The 24,090-nt window shown below is 33.2% G+C and overlaps 6 protein-coding genes across 9 annotated transcripts; 2 read left to right on the top strand and 4 right to left on the bottom strand.

Moving 5' to 3' along the window:
- Window positions 1–130: 130 nt before the first annotated feature.
- LOC9326710 (transmembrane emp24 domain-containing protein p24delta9) lies at window positions 131–1,727 on the bottom strand. The gene is made up of 4 exons (XM_002890602.2): window positions 1,481–1,727; window positions 1,204–1,413; window positions 561–637; window positions 131–431 (listed from the first exon to the last, which is right to left on the bottom strand). The coding sequence occupies exons 1-4, from the start codon at window positions 1,691–1,693 to the stop codon at window positions 287–289; spliced, it is 645 nt and encodes a 214-aa protein (XP_002890648.1). The 5' UTR covers window positions 1,694–1,727; the 3' UTR covers window positions 131–286.
- A 3,048-nt stretch (window positions 1,728–4,775) lies between these two features.
- LOC9326709 (MLO-like protein 14) lies at window positions 4,776–9,589 on the top strand. Its single transcript, XM_002893339.2, has 16 exons — window positions 4,776–4,971; window positions 5,569–5,918; window positions 6,099–6,156; window positions 6,243–6,484; window positions 6,566–6,682; window positions 6,863–6,923; window positions 7,109–7,203; window positions 7,372–7,446; window positions 7,816–7,901; window positions 8,125–8,174; window positions 8,297–8,337; window positions 8,449–8,619; window positions 8,709–8,744; window positions 8,870–8,937; window positions 9,028–9,088; window positions 9,171–9,589. Exons 2-16 carry the CDS (start codon window positions 5,790–5,792, stop codon window positions 9,546–9,548), a joined length of 1,668 nt encoding a protein of 555 aa, XP_002893385.1. The 5' UTR covers window positions 4,776–4,971; window positions 5,569–5,789; the 3' UTR covers window positions 9,549–9,589.
- A 96-nt stretch (window positions 9,590–9,685) lies between these two features.
- LOC9326708 lies at window positions 9,686–10,521 on the bottom strand. Its single transcript, XM_021010791.1, has one exon. The coding sequence runs from the start codon at window positions 10,466–10,468 to the stop codon at window positions 9,962–9,964; it is 507 nt and encodes a 168-aa protein (XP_020866450.1). The 5' UTR covers window positions 10,469–10,521; the 3' UTR covers window positions 9,686–9,961.
- A 1,204-nt stretch (window positions 10,522–11,725) lies between these two features.
- Window positions 11,726–12,596, bottom strand: LOC9326707. Its single transcript, XM_002890599.2, has one exon. It carries the CDS (start codon window positions 12,523–12,525, stop codon window positions 12,013–12,015), a length of 513 nt encoding a protein of 170 aa, XP_002890645.1. The 5' UTR covers window positions 12,526–12,596; the 3' UTR covers window positions 11,726–12,012.
- A 266-nt stretch (window positions 12,597–12,862) lies between these two features.
- On the top strand, window positions 12,863–22,352 carry LOC110224947 (phosphate transporter PHO1 homolog 7). Of its 4 annotated transcripts, none has more exons than XM_021012970.1 (13): window positions 12,863–13,306; window positions 18,830–19,485; window positions 19,568–19,847; window positions 19,927–19,975; window positions 20,058–20,129; window positions 20,220–20,349; window positions 20,444–20,564; window positions 20,656–20,914; window positions 21,000–21,104; window positions 21,188–21,232; window positions 21,318–21,743; window positions 21,828–21,964; window positions 22,050–22,352. In XM_021012970.1, exons 2-13 carry the CDS (start codon window positions 18,957–18,959, stop codon window positions 22,147–22,149), a joined length of 2,253 nt encoding a protein of 750 aa, XP_020868629.1. In that variant the 5' UTR covers window positions 12,863–13,306; window positions 18,830–18,956; the 3' UTR covers window positions 22,150–22,352. The 4 variants fall into 4 exon arrangements, with proteins under 4 accessions (XP_020868629.1, XP_020868628.1, XP_020868627.1 ...); XM_021012969.1 differs by lacking the exon at window positions 12,863–13,306 and adding an exon at window positions 18,605–18,705; XM_021012968.1 differs by lacking the exon at window positions 12,863–13,306 and having other exon boundaries at window positions 18,641–19,485.
- A 100-nt stretch (window positions 22,353–22,452) lies between these two features.
- On the bottom strand, window positions 22,453–24,011 carry LOC9329446. Its single transcript, XM_021012972.1, has 3 exons — window positions 23,685–24,011; window positions 23,265–23,338; window positions 22,453–22,842 (listed from the first exon to the last, which is right to left on the bottom strand). The coding sequence occupies exons 1-3, from the start codon at window positions 23,943–23,945 to the stop codon at window positions 22,773–22,775; spliced, it is 405 nt and encodes a 134-aa protein (XP_020868631.1). The 5' UTR covers window positions 23,946–24,011; the 3' UTR covers window positions 22,453–22,772.
- Window positions 24,012–24,090: the final 79 nt, after the last annotated feature.

Raw genomic sequence — 24,090 nt, 5'->3', positions numbered from 1 at the left:
CTTGAATCAAACATGCAGATTCTTAAGCTTAGTTTGCTTGAATAAAAAAACTCTACTATATTGTGTGACTAAGCCTATGTCATGTTTTTTAAATATAATCTATAAACTGAATTCCCAGTGTGCTTTCTGCTGACAGAAAAAAGGGCAATACTTTCACATTCATTTAATCTCCAGTTTCGAGAGTACATATTCAAAGGCAAAGATCTAAAATGTACAAAACTCAGGGGGAATAGAAGATTCCGTGAGTTGGGAAAAGAAAAGAGTGGGATTGTTTCATCTAACCATCTTAGATGACTTTCTTCTTCTCGAAAAACGTCTTCAAATGCAAAAACTGCATTCCCGCGACTCCTAAGCATACGAAAAGAGAGAGGAAACCCAACCACGCCATTTTCGAGTTTGTAGCCCGGTTCAGATTTTGCATCTCTTCTTCCCTGAGGAAGACAAAACTCATCACAAACAATACAAGCACAAGTCCACATGTTTCAAGGAATGAAAAGTTAGATATTGGAGAGCCTATAGAAGAACCAACGGAAAGACTAAAAAAATCAATCTTTCTTTACCTTTCTCTGAGATAAAACATCTCTTCATGAATAGAGTTGACGGTTTCAATCAGTCTTTTTACATCAAACTCCATAACCTTTATACAAACAAACACAACACAGAAGCATAAGAGTCTAGTTCAATCATCAAAGAAGCATGGAGATAAGATCATAAGAATAACATCAAACACAAAAGCTACCAGAGTTATCAATCTCAACCAAAATCTTTCCCAATTCATTTGTATTCTGAGACTCTTTCTACAACAAATCCCAAAGAAGTAACCTTTAACATATCTTTATCTAATTGAGCAACTACCAAACTCACACAAGACTATGAGTTTTTGCCAACAATATGATGTAAAACATTCAAACCCTTCTTAGTCACACTACTCCATAACCTTGGTACAAACAAACACAATACAGAAAGAAGCATGGAAAAATCTAGCTTTATCATCAAAGAGGCATGGATATGAGAATAACATCAATATTGTTCGACACAAAAGCTAGTCTTAAAACCAGAGTTATCGATCAAAAACAAACCTTTCATACAAATTAGCTTTTATACAACAAATCCTAAAGAAGTAACATCCAATTTCAGAGCAATTTGCTTAATCTAATTGATCAAACAATAGGATGAATCAAACTTCAAAGCATTAAAACTCACTTCGACTTGGCTCTTCTTAGCTACACTACTCCAACTCTTAGATTGAACACCAGTTCTCCAATCAAAATCAATACTCAATGTAACCTCAGGTTTATGATCAACGGCAGTGAAACAAGCCATGTAATCTCCAGCCTCCACCGCCGTGAACGCGAATTGTCCCGATTCAACACCTTCCGCGTGATGATACGTGTTACCGTAACTCGATGTCACCTGTGTAAATTCACGTTTCAAATCAACAAATCAAAAATTATGAAATTTCGGATTTTTGAGAGAGTACTCTGATAGAGATCTTGTGAGATGGAGGAGAAGGATGAGCTTCGTTAGGGTTAACGACGGTGTATTTCCCGACGGTCATTGAATTGCTTTTGATGTCTTCGGAGATACATTTTGTTCGACCAGATTGCAATTCGAAGTGGAGAGATTGAGAAACTTGTGATGCAATCGCTAGGAAGAGTAGTATCGTGCAGAGATTTAGTGATTGGAGAACCATGGACGTAAGAGCAACAACAATGGTTGAATCCTTCAAAGGATCCTTAAACATATTTTAATCTTACTTTATGAAAATTTTAAAGTTAAGAATTTTTGATGAACTTTTAAAATTTTTTTTGTCCAATGGTGAATCTTTAAGTAGGTTTCTTAAAAAACAAAAAAGAAAAAAAATTTAAAATTATAAACATTTTTATTTGATACTGATCATATTGTTGCAAGAAGAAAACAAAACAAATTAAAAGTACATTCATTTTCTTCCCAAGAATCTCCTCTTATGCGTTATACCACCTGTAATCAGCATGACATGTTGGTGGATCAGCAGACTAGCTTGATAAATGATGTGTACAAATTCCATGGATATGGAGAATTTTAATAAAGGAAGTAAAAAGCAACGCCATATACTTCTTCAACATAATCTTCACTGGTCAACAATGCAGCTTCAGCCTCTCCAAGAAGATCCAACTTAAAGGATGAGAATGCAAATAAATACCGAGACCGAGTCATTTTTGAACTTTCAATTTACAAATGTAAAACAAGTTTAGATTTTCCAAATAGAACAAGATATGAAATGTTCACATATAAGACAGTAAGGAAGAATGTAGGGGTACCTTTGAGGATATAATATGCACTATAAGTTTGACTGTTACTCAAGTAATACCTAGCTAACAATTTGATCACCAGTCTCACAGGATATAATATGCACTATAAGCTTGACTGTTACTCAAGTAATACCTAGCTAACAATTTGATCACCTGCATAAATGAAAGTAGTTGATCACCAGTCTCACAGGAATGTGAAAATTCCAGTAACGGTTTCAATCGGAATCGACATTAGTAATACATCAAACAAAATCTCAATTAACTCAAATATGAATTAAATTGCAATCTAGAAAGAAAATCCCAAAATCATCAACAATTTCAGTCAAATTGAATTTCTGAGAAATCATTAATCGAAACAGAGTTTGATCCTCAAACACAAAGCCCAGAATTGAACTCCGCATGAACCGAGAATTGTCTATTCACAAACAAAAGACAGCTATAAGAACGGATCAGACCACAAGAGCAACAAAAACTGAGAAAACCAAAACAAAGTCAATCCTCATCTGAAAAATGATATGGAGAACTTTCAATACACGAATCAAGATCAAATACAAAACTTTAATCTCAGAGAGAACGTACTGTGAGGAAGTGATTGGAGCCACTGGAATCGCCTTTCTCTCCGGTTTGATTTGCAGAACCCACTGATTAGGTCAACGAACTTCTGTTGGTGACCACGCCGACGGTGGAGATGAGCATCACGGCTTATTGTTTACAACGTTGCTTTGCCTTTTACTTCCGATTTGATGATGTACATCGCCGGAATTGAAGCTCAACACGATTCGCCATCAGACAAAACAAAGAGAAGAGAGAGAGGGTCGAGAAAAACAGAATCGCGAAAGAAAAAAAAAAAATTTGTTTTCTCACTTTTCGTCCCAATGATAAGGCGACACGTAGCGCCTCTTAGAGCAACAAAAAAAACCTTAAATTAGAAACGTTTTTTGGGTTTTATTTCTGTTTTGATTTAAATTTGGGCCTTTTAATGCAAGAAACTATGGGTTAGAACCCTTTAAGAGCTACCATTGCTGTTGCTCTAACAATGGTGGAGAAAGTAAGCTTATGACACGTGTTTAATTGTAACTGGTGAAGACACGACGAAGAAGACTTGTTAAAACCCTCTCTTTTGTCTAGAGTTTCCGTAAGGCTGACTTTGACTTTTAGCAATCAAATATATATAGAGTTTTAAGGTTTTTTTATTTATTGTTTCACATGCAAAGCTAAATTCTACTTACGTGTGTCTGATTATTGGATTCCAAAATTATAAGTTTAAGTCTAGTTGGCATTTTAAAAAAAGCCTAGAAGGATGATGTCAAAAAAAAAAAAAAATCTTATGTGTTGACATATATAAACATTTAATTGCTTTATGACTTTGATTTACTGATCATCAGATAAATTTCTCTTCCACTAGTTCAAATTAATGATTTTGATGGACTTTCCTTCGGCTTTTGTTTATTTTTTGTGATCTCTAATCAAACAGTACAAAAGTACAAAATGGCACATTGGCACCATACAATTCTTATTGGCTTGTCGGGGTTGACTTTAATAATAATGCGAAGTTTACTCCATAATGTTCGGTTTGCAACTTTTATCAAATTACGTGATAAGTCAATTCAACTAGATTATCACCTATTGATCACCTAGTGGCACGTATATATTCTTTGTTTTTTCACTAGTAGCACGTATTTTTCATATAATCTGACATTATCGTATGCATCGTTATAACATTTTATATTTGGTTAACAAGAAGTTCAGAAAAAAAAAAAAAAATTTGTGGTGATCATCGGGTTGTCTAAAAATATTTATTATACGTGCTAGTTGGCCATAGACATGAAAAACAATATAGCATGTGAGAAGGACCAACGATGTCCTAACAGAAGCAAAGATCATATATCATATCGTACAAAACTTTAACTTATGATGAATTAATGATAACATTAACATATGAAATAAATCGTTTTAAAAATACCAAAAGTTTTGTCACGTTACCCGATAGTACACGAAGCCGCAACAACATTACAACTTCACATTTAATAGAGTTACAACCTTTTACACTTTTGGAAGCCAATAAACTGTTGTACCACCAAATGTGTAGGCATATTCGGATGTGTTTCTTTCCTATCAAGAATATCGTAAAATAGTTAATCCATTCTTCCAATGACACACCATACAACAACAACAACAACAACAACAAAATACTTAGAAAGTAGAAACGCTAATTTTATTATCACTATTTGTTTTTAATCATTTGTTATTCCTGATTTATTAATAAATGGTCTGTCTTTACACATGCATTTATCCAGTGATTTCCAATTAGATTCCTCAAGATCCTATAACTGTGCTGTCAGTCCACATCTTGTTTTTAATTAACTGAACCAAATCTTCATTATATAATTAACCAGAGTCGTAGGAGGTGATGCAAACTCTTAATTAAGAATACTTATATCTAATATTAATCAAATATATTTTTAGAATAATTAAGATATATTTACATATATGCATGTATATATCGTTATTAACTTACGACTATAATGTTAAAGAAAAAAAAATGTTTTATAAAAATGGAAGAAAAATTCTGATAATTGCATTAGAGAGAGACACTTGAGCCAACATTTGCATTAAAAAGACTTCCCTTCTCTCTATGCAAACAAGACGGCTCAGCTCGCTTGCTCCTCTCTTCCCGTATGTAAGTTCTCGCATTTTTTTTGTCATTTGTTTGATTTGTTTTCTTCTTTTTCGTTGAATGTTTAATCTTGTATTTAGGATCAATTATTCATATAGATCGTATATGTAAAGCCAGTTCGTTTTGGATCCAATTTTTCGTTTGGTTCACAATTTTTTTTTTTAGTTTGATAAAGGTTTGGTTCACAATTTTTTTTTTTAGTTTGATAAAGGTTTGGTTCACAATATCCAAGCTTAAGAAATTTGAATGGTTTTGAAGTTTTAAATCAGAAATCACAATGCGAAGATTTGAAGGTTCATGTTTACGAATGGGGATCCAAATCGAGATTTGTGTTTATCTGGTTATATTGTTATATTAAGATTTGAATCCTGTGAAATGGAGGGAAATAGTATTTTTATATTTTCTATATTTTCAATTATATTTTATTAATGAAAGTTTGTATCTATACGACTATACTATTGTTTAAGAAAACTCGAAACAGAAAATTATCCACTCTTTTAAAATTATCTGATTTTTCATTTCATATATATTTACAAAAAAATATCTTATTTTTCAATTGAATTGGTTACTGCATTTAAATATCTGTTTCGGACGTTTTAGATGATAGAGGGAGTTTTTCTTGGAAGATGCAAAGGACTTAATTAGCTCTGGTGATAGGCACTGAGATAAAGTCAACGGTGTGTCATTAGCTTGTAAAATTTTGGCATGAGAAGAGTTTTAAAGTTTCTCGATACGACCTTGAACCTCGGAGCTAATTTGGTTTCTTGCACGCGAAGAAAGAAACATCTGAAAGATTGTTCGTAAAGAATTCGGTTGCAGAAATGAGAGAAGAAACAGAACCAAGCGAAAGAACGTTGGGGTTAACACCAACTTGGTCCGTTGCTACAGTGTTGACTGTCTTTGTATTTGTTTCTTTGATCGTTGAACGTTCCATTCATCGGCTTAGTAACGTAAGTATAAATCTTTATATTTGCATTTTTTAGTCATTCTATAATTTGGAAAGAGTTATAGCATTAACTTAGTAGACTTCCTTTATTTTTCTTTTGATCTTCCCAGTAATCAAATGTCAAATGGTTGAAGTTTTCTCTATTAATTGATAGAGCAATATTTTGGGTTTTGTTTTGGCACAGTGGTTGCAAGAGACGAAGAGAAAACCTTTGTTTGCTGCATTGGAGAAAATGAAAGAAGGTTGGTGGATTAACATGCAATTCTAATGATATGTTTTATAATATTTTATCCTAAAATTGGATCTTGAAACTTTTTTTCTTTTCCAGAGCTGATGCTGCTCGGGTTCATATCGCTTCTTCTTACAGCAACCTCTAGCACAATAGCTAACATATGCGTCTCTTCAAGTTTCCACAATGATAGATTTGTTCCATGTACCCGCTCCGAGATTAATGATCAGGAACTTGAAAGTACTATTTCATCTGTCAAGCGGACTCGGTTAACGAGATCTCTCTTCTTCCACATTATGAGGAGAAGATTGAGTGGCATAGGCGAGAATACGTGCAGCGAGGTTATCTATTAATCTCATTTTATGATATTGTCCCTATATAGTAAAATTTCACACACATAACGTTATCTACTTACTTAACAGGGACATGAGCCATTTCTTTCATATGAAGGCATGGAACAATTGCATCGCTTCATTTTTATAATGGCAGTCACGCATGTAACTTACAGCTGCTTGACAATGCTTCTTGCAATAGTGAAGGTAGTATTATCAACTATTTTTCAATTCTTTTCTACTGAAGTTTTCATGTATTATAAGATTTATGAGTTTCTTGCTTCTCCTCGTATAGTTCTTAGATTATTTTGATGTATATATACTCCATTTGATAGTGTACTGATTCCTATGTTAGTACAAGTTCAATTTGATTTTCATTTTTTTTAGATTCATAGATGGAGGATATGGGAAGATGAGGTTCATATGGATCGAAATGATTGCTTAACTGGTGAGCATATATAGATGGTTATATCTTCTCCTTTCACACTAGATACTGAAGATTCTATACAAAGATTCATTAGACAATTTAACCTGTTACTACAAATTTAGCTCACGATCTCATATTTGTATATATATTTATTCAGGAAATTTCATATCTTACATGAGAAAATTTGTTAACTTTATTTTTGGCAGTGGTCGCACGTGAAAAGATATTCCGAAGGCAAACAACATTTGTCCAGTATCATACATCTGTTCCTCTGGTTAAGAATAGATTACTCATATGGGTGGTAGGTTTATACTTCCTCAAGAAATTTAAACTTGCTATATATTAATATTCTTCTACATTTGATGCATGATTGAAAACAAAGGTAAATATGATGATAAGTCATTTAAAATTTTACTAATATAGTAATATGTTTGCTCTTACCTATTATGATACCCAATTGCTCTTACAGATATGTTTCTTCAGACAGTTTGGACATTCTGTTGTTCGTTCTGACTATCTTACACTCCGCAAGGGATTCATCATGGTGCGTGCTACTCTCATGTCATTGAAATTTTTCACTTTCCGTTATACTCTTTTTCTTCTTTACATGCTCACAATGTACATGTTTGATGTGGTAAAAATGATGAAGCTTATTACTCTTGAAAATCGTTTCTTTTGTAGTAAGAGTTTTAAATAAGGCAAGAAAATATTGAGGTGTAACCTAGTAGATCTGAATGATTAAATATATCCATGCAAAATTTTGAAACGTTTGGGTGATATATACTAAAAGTTTGCCAATCTTTTTCACATCTTTTTGGATTGTACACCTTCATATAACTTTTGGTGTTATTTCCATTCATATTGTCGTATGTCTATTATGTTATTATAATCATTTTTATTTTCCTTTAAACAGAACCATCACTTAACATTGACATACGATTTTCATAGTTATATGATCCGCTCTATGGAAGAAGAATTCCAAAAGATTGTTGGCGTCAGGTGAGTTACCTCTTTTCCTTAGAAAAATAGTGTGGTACGTACATTTTTTTTACTTAAGAGTTGTAGAACTTCTTTTATTTCTTGTTCTAAGTTTAACTTGCTACCATATAAAACTTTTGGCCATTATTCATTCAATATACAAACTAATTATAATTTAAAACCATAATGTTGAGTGGTAATGATGCATTATTTCGACTGAATATTTTTTGATGATCTCTTGCAGTGGGCCACTTTGGGGTTTTGTAGTTGGTTTCATGCTTTTCAACATAAAAGGTGTGTATATACTGAGTTAATAATGAATTAGACACTGTAAAACATCATAGTGAAAAGTACTTGTGAATTAGTACTATTCTTTTGTGTGTCATTTCAAGAGTTTATTTGATATTATAATGTAGGATCAAATCTTTATTTCTGGTTAGCGATCATTCCAATCACTGTAAGAACTATATTTCCACTTCATGTTTCTCTTTTTTTTTTTGTTTTTTTCTTTAGAAATTGAGTCTTATATCATTTCTCTGATGGTTTTGCATCCTTATTTTTTCAACAGCTTGTTCTTTTGGTTGGTGCAAAGTTGCAACATGTCATCGCAACTTTAGCATTGGAGAACGCTGGGATAACAGAATATGCTTCTGGTATAAAGTTGAGACCTCGTGATGAACTTTTTTGGTTCAAGAAACCAGAATTACTATTATCTCTTATCCACTTCATTCAGTTTCAGGTCTGTAAAACTTATTCTCATCTATGTTAGTCACAGAGGAAATTTGTTGTTTTGTAATAACATATATATGTGCTTTCTGTTTCCTACAGAATGCTTTTGAACTGGCTTCCTTCTTCTGGTTTTGGGTAAGTTTTTGTCAATCTATCATCTTAATTGCCATATATGCATGATAAAAAAATAAATGTATAGTACATTCTTACGTTTTAAAATTTTGTTCTTATAATGACATAATCTATTCTTGTTTCTTCAGTGGCAATTTGGATACAATTCTTGCTTCCTAAGGAATTATTTACTTGTCTACTTGCGACTTATTCTAGGGTAATCAAGTTTTCTCGTTTAAGTCATGAGACTAATGTGTGTGTGTTTCATATAGTTTACGACGGTTTATTAATTTCTTATGTTTTGTAGGTTTTCTGGACAATTTTTATGTAGCTACAGCACACTACCACTCTATGCACTTGTCACTCAGGTAACATTTTCAGTAAAATACTTTTGGAGCTTCTGCTTACAGTAGTTCTTAAAACTCACAAACAAGACGAAATTATTTCTAGATGGGAACAAACTACAAGGCAGCATTGTTACCTCAAAGGGTAAGAGAGACAATAAATGGTTGGGGAAAAGCAACCAGAAGGAAAAGAAGACATGGGTTATACGGTGATGATTCAACTATTCGAACAGAAACAAGCACAATTGCATCTGTTGATGAATACAATGACCAGGTTCTTGATGTTTCCGAAACATCTCCAGTTCAAGGTAACGAGCTTGAGCTGCAGCTTATTCGCGGATCTTGTGAAAATTCTAGCAGTGTTGAAACACCGATCTTGCGACCTTGTGCTTCAATATCTTCAACAACTTTCTCAAGGCTACAGACAGAAACAACAGAATCACTCTCAAGGTCATCCTCATTGCCAATGAGAAGAGAATGTTAAGATAGAAATATGTTTAGTTGTTCGATTTTCAATCTTTCTTTCTCATCTCCTAAATTTAGGTTTATAAGTTATATGACTTTCTTTTACTATACATCATAGGTACTTACAGCATAGTAAATAGATAATTACAAAAATGGTTCACATATATCCTTTTGTCATTCTTCATTTTCAACTTTTCTCAAGGTTTTTGTTAATGATGGCTACATATATTGTTTATACTCGTTGGTCACCAACAACTTATTTGTCTCTTAAACCATAACTCAAGTACTTCCATCAAGTACTTTGTCCAAAAAAAAAAAAGTACTTCCATCAACTTTATCAATTCGTCATATGTTTTATAGTCACTTCAATCTCCAGCATAACCCTTAGGAAGTTGGCAATGGGCCTTCGATATACGGCTCTTGAGATTGTTTTTAGCTATATGAGAGCTCTAAACCGTCATTTCCAAGGGAAATACACAACTCATTAGTCTTCGTTGGAGTTATGACGATGCCTTTAATCATCTCTTCTTCGTTGAGTTGGTTTATGGCAGCCACCGTAATATTTGGCTTCGGAATAGGAACCCCAATCTTGATGATAGGAAATGAGAATGAGATGGAAACGATACCCCTTATAACCTTCCTAGGCATAGAGTTTATATTGTCTTGTTTATTTCCGAGACTCGAATCCTTACTTGTTTCTATGTAAATGTGATGCATCTCTTGACTTCCAACTTCTCCCAAACCAATACTACTTGAAATGTCGGTAGCTTCGGAATTAGTAACTAAAGCGGCTCTAAGCTCGGTTGCTTCAACAGGTTTGGGTGCAAATAGAGTGTCACCGAGCTTATCTTCTAGGTTCTTGCGACCAAAGGTAATGCTGAAACATAGTAAGAACATGAATGATCCTATGCATAAAAGGTTATATGTTGGTATTGTCATTTTCTCCACCTTAAAATTGGCAGTTATTTACAATTTGTCTAATATATAAGAAGAAGGCAATGAGTTCAAAAATAGAAGAGAAAAAAAAAAAGTGTGAATTTGATGGTACAAAGAGAAAATTTCAATTTGCAAAAGTTTCATGTTACTGAATTCATGCCATGAATTTAGGCTCATAATGTTTGAATGAGTTGAGATTTAAACGCATTCGTGTTTTTATGAAATATTGTCTTCTCTAAAATAGAAAATTAATATGTTAAGATGGTATACACTAGACTGTTTGAAAAATCAAATAAAAATATGTTTGATAGGATTTTCTAGCACAATGCTCATTATTTTTGTAAAGGATATTTATTATAGGTTTAATATTTATGTAAATTATAATAAGTATAATTGTATTATTATATTATTCTGGTCGCATAATCTTGATGAGCGAAAAATAGGAACAAACGTCTAGTCCTTTTTTTTGTCAACTACGGTTTTCCAACCCGAAAAAGAAGTTGTCAAAGCAAATATTTAATCATTTTTTGATTAACGGAAAACTTTTTTCTACAAATTTGAAAGTCATCGTACAAAACGTAAACAAAATTGCAAGTCTTTAAACTATTGGTTTAATCGCGAAAGGTAAACGCAATTATAAATTGTTATGCCATTGATCCTATATATTGATAGAATGTCCTGAGTATTAGTGAGAAGAGAATACATGAAAATGTCAAACACCGATCATAGTATTAATTCTTTTTTCTGGTCTAGAAATGCGTATTTTCATCAAATCGGAGAGCATAATATTGATTTAGTCAATCTCCGTCGTTTAAATTATAATATATAGCGATCTCATACTCAACTTCACAGAGATGTTGGAAGCTATATTAGAATGTCTTGTCCTTTCTTCCATATATATCCAAACTATTTTTTTGACACAAAATCCATACACAATTGCATCTGTTTTGAAGATTACAATGACCAGGTGCTTGATGTTTCCGAAACATATCTCCAGTTCAAATTACCGAGCTTGAGCTTGAGCTTGAGCTTATTCGAAATGGGGAGCTAGTGGAAATTCTAGTAGTGTTGAAACACCAATCTTGCGACATTGTGCTTCAATATCTCCAACAACTTTCTCAAAGGCTACAGACAGAAACAACAGACTCACTCTCAAGATCATCCTCGCATTGCCAATGAGAAGAGAATGTTAAGATAGAAATGTTTAGTTGTTCCTTTTTTCATTTTTCTTTCACATCTCCTAAACTCAGGTGTAATTAAGATAAGTATATGACTATTTTTACTATAAATCATAGATACTTTCAGCATACTAAATAGATGTAAGAAAATGTTTCACATATATCCTTTTTTCATTCTAGAGTCAAACGTTTTGGCAAGGTTTTGTTACAAAATCGCTACATATTTTGTTTATACTCGTTGGCCACCAACAACTTCTTTGTCTCTAAAACCATAATTTTATCATATGCTTTTATAGTAACTTCAATCTTTAGCACTACCTACCCTTAGGAAGCTGGCAAGGCCTTCAATATTGTGGTTCTTGGGGCTGCTTATTGGTAGCTGTATCCGAGCTCTGCACCGTCATTTCCAAGGGAAATACCAAACTCATTAGTCTTCGTTGGAGTTATGACAATACCTTTACTCATCTCTTCTTCATTGAATTGGTTTATGTCAGCCACCGTAATATTTGGCTTCGGAATAGGAACCTGAATCTTGATGATAGGAAATGAGAATGAGATGGAAACGGTACCCCTTATAATCTTCCTAGGCACAGAGTTTATATTGTCTTGTTTATTTCCGAGACTCGAATCTTTACTTGTTTCTATGTAAATGTGATGCATCTCTTGACTTCCAACTTCTCCCAAACCAATACTACTTGAAATGTCGGTAGCTTCGGAATTAGTAACTAAAGCGGCTCTAAGCTCGGTTGCTTCAACAGGTTTGGGTGCAAATAGAGTGTCACCGAGCTTATCTTCTAGGTTCTTGCGACCAAAGGCAATGCTGAAACATAGTAAGAACATGAATGATCGTATGCATAAAAGAGTATATGTTGGTGTTGTCATTTTCTCCACCTTCAGATCAACAATTATTACAATTTCTCTAATATATAAAAACGAAAAAAAAATGAGTTAAAAAGGAGAAGAGAAAGAAAAGGTGTGAATTGGATGGTATAAAACAAAGAGAAAATTAAGAAGGACGCATGATTATTATTCAATTTGCAAAAGTTTCATGTTACTGAAATCATGCCATGAATTTCGGCTCATAACTTTTGAGTGAATTGTGATTTAAACGCATTCGTGTTTTTATGAAATATTGTCTTTTTTTTTGTCAACAACTTTAATGGGAAAATTGGATATAAAGGATATCTACTACAAAATTTGTCCATATATCCCTTTTTTTTTTAGATTGGTCATATAGGTTTTTTCACAATTCAAAACCCAAATTTACCCTCATTTTATTTAAATCCATTTTTGGTTTTCTTATATATTTTTCTTATGTAGATGCTTAAGTATCTCATTTGGAAACATTGTAATATACAAATGGATTATTAGTTAAAGTAAGTACGTAGGCATCTACGTTCTTCTTCCTCCACAGCCATTCTCCCTCTGGCAATTGAAGAAAGATGCAGCCACAGGGAGACCTAGATTGTAGATCTCAGCAAACTCATGAGTGTTGAACTATTGGTGCACCTCGGATGCATAAACCGTTTGTCTTCCGAGTTGCCGAAACAATACCAACACAATACGGTGAATTCCCGAGGGTGGACGTGGACTCTCGTAGCAGACCACCTCATTACCTGATAAATAATCATAAATACACGTATTAGCCCTACATTAATAAAAGGTATTTTTATCGCTTATTTTATATAGATTAAATCTTTGTTGGTTGTAACGGACATATAAAGCAGACTATATAAACCGCTTTAGGTTTGTGATAACATGGAACATACTAATATATCTTCATAAAATTATGTTTTGCAATTAATCGATTTCTTTATAGAAAATTAGGATCTCAGTAAAATACTTTAAAAATTAAACTATACTTCAAATTTGACAATTGTCAGCTTGGTAACTAAGCTCATAATCTCGTGTAGGACATTAAGTTAAACTTAACAATGCATTTAAATTGTTGCATAACATGCATAACAATTATTTCTTTTATTATTATTATTTTTTTCATACATAACATTTATTATTGCAAACTTATATCAAAAGATAAAAAGGTTCATATTGAGATCTCCACTCCTTCTTGTCATACAATCTTCACACATCACTCCTTAAGTAGATATACATCGAGAAACTAAGACACAAATCGTTGAAGGAAAAAGAAAGAATTTGAAGGAAAAACGTAGGGTATAGCAAAAAAATCGAAAGTGGTGGCTTAGCTTAGAGTTTAGAAAACGTTTTAGGTTTTAATCTTAGTCTAAAAACCGTAGACAACAACTTCTACATCTTTAGATCGTAATCTAAACAATTAATATTCATTTAAATCGTAATCTAAAAAAAATATTTTGTTTCCTTTTCTGAAGATTTACTTTCTATATTTAGAGAATTCTAAAAATTTCAGAAAATCAAATCTGCAGTACCGTAGAATTTACATTCTAAACTCAGATTACAATTTCTAACGATGGCAGACGATGTAGAAATTATTAAAACGTCTATTCTAAAATATTTAGAACATAGAGAAAAACGTAGAATGCATGTTCTAAATATTTTAGATTTATGATTTTTGGATTTCTAAAATTCTCAGAACAGAAATCTAGTCTGAAATAAGTAGAACATGTACAAAAATGCAGAATACACACTCTGAGTTTCGCAGAACTCTAGAAAATGTGTCCTACCAAAATTAGATAAAACTTTATCTATCAAAAAATCAACTTTTTAAAAACCAAATCTAAAAAATTTCACTTCAAATCACCTCTACTCTTGTATATCTACATGTTTTTTTGATTATTTTTTTAAAAAAACATTTAAATTAGGGTGTAGGGGTAAAATCGTCCAAACTGACAATCTCACAAAAAAGGTATATATGGACAAATTTTTAAGTAGATATCCTTTATTTCCAATTTTCCCAACTTTAATTGATTAGCTCAAAGGAACCAATTTGTAAAGACTATCTTCTCTAAAATAGAAAATTAGTATGGTAAGATGGTATACATTAGACAGGTTTGAAAAAGAAATCAAATAAAAATATATATGTTTGATATGATTTTTCTAGGACAATGCTCGTTATGTTGTAAAGGATATCTATATATATTATAGGTTTAATTTTTCTTTTGTAAATTCTAGTAATTTCTCATATTTATATTGTTGTAAAAAACTATCTATTAATTATATAATGCTGGTCGCATACCCCTGGTAAGAAATAAATAGGAACCATTGGTTTGTATTTGGGATGGTGACTAAAAATTATATACTTACGTAACTAACTTTTAATGGGTAATCAAGTTAAAAGACAACTTTTAGTCCTTTTTTTTTTGTCAACTGCTGTTTTTCAACCAAAAAAGAAGTTGTCAAAGCAAACATTTAATTCTTTTATGATTAAATTTTCTGCAAATTTGAAAGTCATCGTGGTTGTACAAAACGTAATCAAAATTGCAATTCTTTAAACTATTGGTTTAATCGCGAAAGGTAAACGCAAATATAAATGGGTTGTGACATTGATCCTATTGATAGAATGTCCTAAGTATTATAGTGAGAAGAGAATCTTAGTCCAAATATTTTTTTATAGACATAGTATGAAAAAAATAAGAAAAACAAACGCATATACATATGAAAATGTACATATTATAGCATTCTTTTTTTCTGTTAACTAAATAGTTTTGGACTTTTGGGTCAAGATGCATGATTTAGTTACTATGATACTATCCGTCGTTTAAATTTAAATTTAAAGAGCAAACATCGTCGTCTCTTTTATATGTTTAGATATGCCATACGAAAATAGTGTTTTTTACTTTTTAAATATCCATTTTAATTAGATCCATTTAAAATCCATTGACGCGTACGTCCATGTACGGACGTTGCAAAACAAATCCATCAAAAGAGAAAAAAACGAAAAGAGAGAGAGAGTCAAAGATTAAGATCGACGTATATCGTAGTCACAGATGCCGTTCTCTAGAGCTATTTACTAGTATTAGATATATACATCTTTGGATCATTCAATTCAATTAATTCCAATTTTCCGGACTTTCCGCTTTCAACGACAATTATGGAATCCCTCATAGCTTAGGAAGACCCACTAAAATAACCTTTTCTAACTATACTTTCTATATATTTGTATTTTCAAGATTCTCTATGTTAACTTACTGTGGTGAATGTCCCGTGCCATTTTTTTTTAAATGTCCGAGTACAAATTCCCCGGTTCATGTATCGGAAAAAACAAAAGATAAGGGCTAATCTCCTTTTTTTTAATTAGTAATATCGATAATGGTGTTGTAACAAACTCCAATTAATATATTATCTATAAACATAACCTAACTAGTGTGGCGCATAAAATCAGGATGATTATCAAATACAGTAGGAGCCGACACCTCAACTCCGTTTCCCGTGATGTATTAAGAAAAAACAAATAATTAAATATAGTAAGATTAAATTAGTGAAAATGGAACAATAAATAGTTAATGCTAACCAAAATTGTGTTGTATTTTTATATTTGAACTAATTTACTTCTTGAATCCACTTTAAAAAGTATAAACTAAGAAGTGAATAATAAAAGACACTGAGAAAAACTATTACTAAGTGAGAAGCTAACAAAAATAATCGATAAAAATATTCGAAATTGATTAAGTATAATTCGAAGTGAAGGAGAGCTGAAGTATGAAGGGGGCATGCAAGTTTGGGTTGCTTCAAAATCACATTGAAAAATATATTATCTCATATTTGTTTTTAAAAACAGTTTGCATTAAGTTGTATGCATGTTTATTTTTCTTTGAATGTAATTTAACATTAATTCAAAAAAAAAAACTATAAACTAAATAGTGTTTTTTCTCCAGCCAAATTATTATTAATTTTTAGTTGGACGTAATATACTCGTATGCTATGAAAAAGTTGTAGCTACTCGACCAGACAAACATAATAAATAGTAAGTGATGCATAACAAATTGAACAAAACTTAAATGGTGACCATAATAAGTAGTATGATGCAGATTTAATAAACACATGCTAAATACATCAAATATTGTTGTGGATTTTGGGCCCAATGTCATTGCTCACGACACTACCAGTATTTATCTCAGTTAACAGTGACATTTGTGTGTAAGTTTTTTTTTTTGGTGAGTACATACATTTGTGTGTAAGTTTTAAATAACGTGATACTCAAATAAAATGCAACGTTGGTCAAAAAGAAAAAGGATAAAGTGAGTTTTTTTTTTTCGTCGGAAGGATAAAGTGAGTTTACGCGTCCTATTTACCGCTCGAGCATAATTAATCACTTTCCACTTTTTTTAGTTCGAATATAACTAATTCAATAATAGTATGATTATGAAGACTTAATCACTTATCTTTTTGAATAGATAAGATCAATAAGAACATCTTTATATGACTCATGCCTTTACCAAATATAAAATATTGAAATACATAGAGTAGTTACCAATTTCATTTGCCCCTCAAAACCAAGTGATATTGACATATTAACATATATATCACAAATTAATAATATTGTAAATTTGTAATAGAGTTTTATGTGATTGATTTCTTCATAAAATACATTGTATATCTTTTTTACCCTAGATAATAAATTTAGTCCATACGTATAACTGTATAAGCTGATATTAAATTAAACAAATAAAATAACTACTTCGTTATATGATAAGAATATACGATAAACATAAAAAGTGGACGACAAGAAAAAAGAGAAAGAAAAAACATAAGAAGTTAAGAACTGTCGCTAGTCTTATAAACCTTTATCAAAGAAAGAAAGAAAACTGTCGCTAGTCTTCAAGTTGTTAGATCCAATATATATCAACACCGACACACCATGTGGCCGGACTCTTTTTATTTTCTAGTGATTGGATTCACATTGAGTCAAATAGAGTATGTTTGCTGATGTTAGAATCCTACAATAAAATATTAAAAGTATAGAAAATTATATATAAAGGCTATGATTTTGAGATGAAAATCGATAAAATTAAAAACAAAAACAAAAACAAACAAACAAAAAAATCGATAAAATTTAACATAAAATGTTTTGTTAAAAGGTGTAGTTTTTTATTTTGTAATTTGCAATTTGGGTAAAAATTGTTTTTTTTCTCATCTTTGCTATTTAGATAGTTTTTTTACTTTTTTACTACCTTACTTTCTTTTCAACCCCATGTATATTTACAACTATACTAGAAGGTGTACCAGTTTATGACGATATAAACCATAAACAATGTATAGAGAGGACTATAATCATCTCCCGTAAATAGTATATTGTCTTTTGTGAACAATGAAATAATGAATCATCCACTGTGAATAGTAGTTAGTGTATCAGTCAACGTGAACATTGTACACTGAACAATGTAACTGATAGATTAGGAAACTCGATTACACTCATCTTATTTTAGGAATATCACATATTATGTAATTAGATTAATTGATTCATTGTACTCTTTTAATATAGATAATTGTGATTCTCATCATTCAATATGGTATCAGAGACTTTTCTCTAAACCTAAATTTTTTTTTTCCTCTAAGCCGCCATACTAACACTCCATAGTCTCCATTGCCCTCCTCCTGCTCTTTGTCACTATGTCTCTCACCCTCTGTTTTCTTCCTCTAAACTCTCTTATTTCTTCCATCCACCGTAAAACAATGTATCGGTCACTGTGAACCGTTCTATTGTCCACTAGAACAGTGTGGAAGTGTATCATTCCACGCAAAAAGTGTATCATTCCACGCAAAAAGTGTATCGTCCACCTGTTTTCTTTCTATTGAATCTGTTTTATAGTATTTTGATGTTTATTTTTTCCAACCAACTACTTTAACCCATTTATTATTAATTTAGAGGAAGACATTTTGTACATGTGTTGTTATGCAATTATTTTATTTTCGTTGTCAATCAGTCCACCCAAGAGCCCACCACAACAAACGTCTTTTCAATTTCATTTCAACTCTTTTGATTTTTCTCACGTGAAATTATATCCACTTGCAAATCTTTATGTGACTCAATATCCCTCTGTCTCTTATATATATGAAGATATATGTATGACTATATATATATGAATATAAGTGATTAGTTGAATAAACTCCACGAGTTTTTGCATGGTTGGCAAATTCTTATATAACCCACACTTTGTTCTTCTTACGCTTTCTAGTTTCTTTCTTCATCTAATAGCTTTTCTTTTTTGTCGTCTCGTAATTTTCTCAAAATCTGTTCTTTACTCTGCAGCCAACTTTTCAGCGAGACGCAGAGAGGGAGAGATAGAGATTAATCTCAACTAAAAGAGGCTTTTAATTGGATCTGGATTCTTGAGTTTTACAGAGAAGTCCAGAAAAATTGAGAGAAGAAACCAAATATGAAGTTTGGGAAAGATTTTGTTAGGCAGATGATTCCAGAATGGCAACAAGCTTACATAGATTATGCTTGTCTCAAGTCTATCCTTCAAGAAATCCAAACTTCACGGAAAAGATCAGAGAGACCAGGTGTCTTGAAACGCAAGCTATCTGGTAGCCGCAACTTCAGCGGCCTGACAAAGCGGTATAGCCGCACCGCCTCGTCTCGGGAACCCGAAATTCAGGACATTATGGTGTATGCAACAACTGGGGACGATGGGTTTGAGAGATACGAGACAACTATCTTGGAAGTTGCAGAAGCAGGGAGAGAGTCAGAGCTTGCGTTCTTTAAAACCCTAGATCTTGAATTCGATAAAGTAAACCATTTTTACCGGTCTAAAGTGGAGGAAATGGTGAAGGAGGCAGTGGTTTTGAACAAACAAATGGATGCTCTTATTGCTTTCAGAATCAAAGTTGAGCAACCTTCTTCTTCTTGGAGCTGCTCTGAAACAGTATCAGTGGATATCAATGCCTTAGATTCTACGGAACAGAGTAAGTTTTCAGAGATTTTTTGTGACTAAGTTTAGTCTGAAAGGACACAAAGCTTGAATCTTTTTGTGGTTTTATTTTGAAGGGAAGACATTAGGTGAAGAGATGGGAATCAAAGTAGAGGGAAATGGATCCAACGGTGGAGATTCAACGAAAGAGAGTGTACCAGAAGTGTTAAGTGTTCTTGAACGTATCAGATTAAACAAAACTCAGGAAACTCCTCTTTCCACTATTAAAAACGTCCTCAAGCTCTCTAACCAAGAAGAGCTCAAATTCACAAGAGAGAATCTCAAGAAAATAGAAGAACGGCTTAAGAATGTCTTCATTGAGTTTTATCGCAAGCTTCGACATCTCAAGAATTACAGGTATGTTGCTTCTTAAGAAGAAATGAAATGTGAAAAAGATTGTTTGATTAAATCCATGCTTTGTTCTTGATTTATTCAGCTTCTTGAACACTTTGGCGATTTCCAAGATTATGAAGAAATATGATAAGGTAACACTAGATTTCATCATATCTATATAATGTAAGTTTCTGGAGACTTATTAATATGTTTTTGCTAAATATTTTCTATCAGATTGCTTCAAGAAGTGCAGCAAAACCATACATGGAGATGGTAGATAAGTCCTACCTCACTAGCTCCGATGAGGTTAACACACTACCTCTACACCAAACTTATTACTATTTTCTTTCAATAAAACTAAAATCTTTAAACCTGAGCTTATTTACATTTTAACAGATCAACAAGCTTATGTTGAGAGTTGAGTCTACCTTTGTCGAGCATTTCGCGGGTTTGAATCGAAGCAAAGGAATGAATCTCTTAAGACCAAAAGTGAAGAAAGAAAAACATCGAATAACGTTTTCCACTGGTAACTAAAAGGATATCCCAAATCGAAACCGGTTTATTTACATTAGTTCATGACTAATCAAACAAAATCCCTCAAATTAGTTCTTCTTTTTCAGGCTTTTTCGTCGGTTGCACAGTCTCCTTAGTGGTTGCTCTCGTCATGTTCATCCATGCTCGTAATATAATGGGCGCAGATGGACATAAACTCTACATGGAGACAATGTTCCCTCTTTACAGGTTCAAACCAAAACATATATTTATAGATTACTCTCTAATTAAAAACACTGTTTTCTTGCTGACAATGTTCCACTGGTAACTTTATTTCCAGTTTATTTGCATTTGTGGTTCTGCATATGATCATGTATGCTTCAAACATATACTTTTGGAAGCGATATCGAGTGAATTATCCGTTTATATTCGGTTTTAAAGAAGGAACAGAGCTTGGTTATAGACATGTTCTGCTTCTAAGCTTTGGTCTTGGCACGCTTGCTCTCTGTGCTGTTCTAATAAACCTTGACATGGAGATGGACCCTAACACTAATGACTACAAGACCATGACTGAACTTCTTCCCATTTTTATTTTGGCTGTAAGTTGTTCATCATATCAACCACAAGAATCTTAAATCATTCTACTAATGTAGTAACACATTTCGTTTGTACAATGTTCTGCAGCTAGTGGTTGCTATTTTGTTCTGTCCCTTCAACATTTTTTATCGGTCAAGCCGTGTGTTCTTCCTCATGGTTGTCTTCCGCTGCATCGCTGCGCCACTCTACAAGGTAATTTAATTACTCAAGCAAATCCTCTGTTTTACGCGGGGTAAAACATGGATAAACTCTTAATTTTTAATCTAAATTTGCAGGTTAATCTTCCAGATTTTTTCTTGGCAGACCAATTAACAAGTCAGGTTTGTGTGTGTTCATAACATTCTTCTAACTTCCATGTATATGTTTTCAACATGTAACTCATTAATCAACTTTCTTATTTTTTAGGTTCAAGCACTAAGGAGTCTGGAGTTTTACATATGTTACTATGGTTGGGGAGACTTCAGGCACAGGCAAAACACTTGCAGATCAAGCGATGTATACAGCACATTTTACTTCATCGTCGCTGTGATTCCTTACTGGTCACGTTTTCTTCAGTGTGTTCGAAGATTGATCGAAGAGAATGATTCAAGTCAAGGCTACAATGCTCTCAAGTATTTATTAACCGTTGTCGCTGTGTGCTTGAGAACAGCTTATAGCCTTAACAGAGGAAACATCTGGAAAGTCGCTGCCTGGGTTTTCTCGGCATTGGCAACTTTTTACGGCACATATTGGGACATTGTTTTTGACTGGGGATTACTTCACAGACCATCTAAACATTTGTTAAGAGAGAAGCTTCTTGTTCCTCACAAAGCCGTCTACTACGTTGCAATCGTGAGAACTGTGAAAATCAAAACAACAGTACAAATCCTGATTGATGATTTCCTTATAATTTGGTTTGTCTTCTCTTCTTTATAGGTCTTAAACATCGTGTTGAGGATGGCTTGGTTGCAGACTGTACTGGATTTTAATTTCAAGTTCTTACATCGAGAAACTATGGTTGCTCTTCTTGCTGCTCTTGAGATCATACGTCGTGGTATCTGGAATTTCTTCAGGTAACTTTTTGACCAAGACACGATGACTAAATTCTCCTTCAAACCAATTTTTACTTAAACTTAAGAGTTCTTGCTTTGTTCACAGGTTGGAGAATGAACACTTGAACAATGTGGGAAAGTTCAGAGCATTCAAATCAGTTCCGTTACCATTCAACTACGACGAGGAGGAAGATCGAGATAATTAACTCTTAGATTGGATATAATCAAGGTTTTTCCAAAGAGTCGGGTTTCAATTTTGGGTAGGGTTTACTTGTATCTGTTTCAGTAAAGAGAAGGAAATGAGCACAACGAGGCTTCGGATATAACAATCTTACCTAGGGTTATCATTGAGCTCTCTATCACAATGTGCCCAAATCAGATTTCAAACCAAAATTAGTCCATAAACCTACCAAACACGAGCTACTTTGTCTATGATAAACCAAAAATTACCCTTGAAATGACACACTAATAAACTACGAGGTTATTGAGACAGCGAGCGTATATGACAAAGAGCTTCAAAAACTTGTATAGATGGTTTCACGTGAATCTAGTTATCCATTTAGAATAGATTTAGCTGTTGAATCCAAATCTAAGAGCACATATATAAAAATGAGCTAGCCTAAACTTTGCAACAAGCAAAATGACAATAACATAATTTGTCAGAAGAAGCATGGAATATTGATATTGCAGCATAAAATAATTTTCCAAAACAGCATCAACTAAGTCTATAATCACTCCAGTGTACTACTAAGAAAGCCAAGATTTTTCCCTCTTGATATCCAACAAGGAGTAATCATATTGGAAACCTTGATCAGTTGTTCGAATTGCCTTACTCACTAGGGTTTAGCCGCTCACCGCTGCAACAGAAGAAATGTGGCAGCTTGACTCGCCCGCAACTCCTGGAAACACAAAAGAGTGTGTACATAAACCGGCGGTATATATAAAATTCTGATACAAGTGCCCTCACAATGAGATCATGAAAAACGAAAGAATTTTTTAAATCAAACATATACCAAAACCGAACAAGTTGACTCATATTGTGTCCATGATGAACACAACTAGCGCTTTCGTCAAACTCGTTAAAGATACACAATTCTGGTTACTCGAGTGCAGTTTCTACCAAGCGATAGTAAGGAGAGAACAATGAATCACAAAGCATATGCATTTATTCTTCAGCTGTTGCTGCAGTAACAACCTAGAGAAAAACTAACAGTACAAAAAATTTCACAGCCTCAAAACTAGACCCCCATACCAAACTCAACCTATGGATAGGTAAAGAACCATAAAACAGATAAAGCAACAAGTGAAGCTAATCTCTTACCTGCAACGGATGATCACAGGAACAGGCTTAAGAGCCTTTGGGCCATTTCTTATTCCTCTCTTGTGTTTAGAAATCTGCATGTTTCATCAAAAACAGCTTCGATTAACACTATCATTCTCCAAAGGAGCCATTAAAAATTACATATTTTCATTCACATGTGAACCTAAAGGAACCAAATCAATTTAGATGCGAGCTTAAACCCAAAGATACACAATCAAATGGAAAAACAATGGACACTCAAAACACACAAAAACAATCAACTAATAAGTCCAATAATGCACCTCCCTAAAACCCTAGAAAAACCCTGAATCCGTCAAAAAAGCTAATCCCTAGATGCAAATAATTCAAAAACCCTAAGAAATTTTTCCATTTCGGACAACGAAGGGAGAAAACTAATTAAGAGACTGAGAGTTCTTCGACCTTCTTCTTAGGCACAGCCATTAGCTCCATGGATCCATTAAAAGCAAAACTAGGAAGCCCGAACCCGAAGCTCTTTTCATCGATCAAACCCGGTTGATTCTGATCGAACTCAGGTAAAACCGGCGGCGGCATAGAAATCGGTCGATCGAATGCTCCGTTCAAGGGCGAAGGCATCGCAGCGACATGGCTGAAGCTTCGGGTTTCCAAAATGCGGTAGGACTCAACCGCGGCGCGTTTTAGCGATGTCAATCTCAACGCCATTGATGCAGTTTCTCCAAAGCTATAGCTGACGGAAGTGAAGACTAGAAAACCAAAGAGGTATAAATTTTATCATAAAAACGGCATCGTTTTTAAGATACGAACCGAATCGAACCATAAAATTTATCTCTTAACCGATTCTAGACCG

The sequence above is a fragment of the Arabidopsis lyrata genome (assembly GCF_000004255.2).
Source record: "Arabidopsis lyrata subsp. lyrata unplaced genomic scaffold ARALYscaffold_1, whole genome shotgun sequence".
Classification (NCBI taxonomy): Eukaryota; Viridiplantae; Streptophyta; class Magnoliopsida; order Brassicales; family Brassicaceae; genus Arabidopsis; species Arabidopsis lyrata.
The sequence above is the reverse complement of the archived record's forward strand: the minus strand, read 5'-3'. Positions and strand labels throughout refer to the sequence as shown.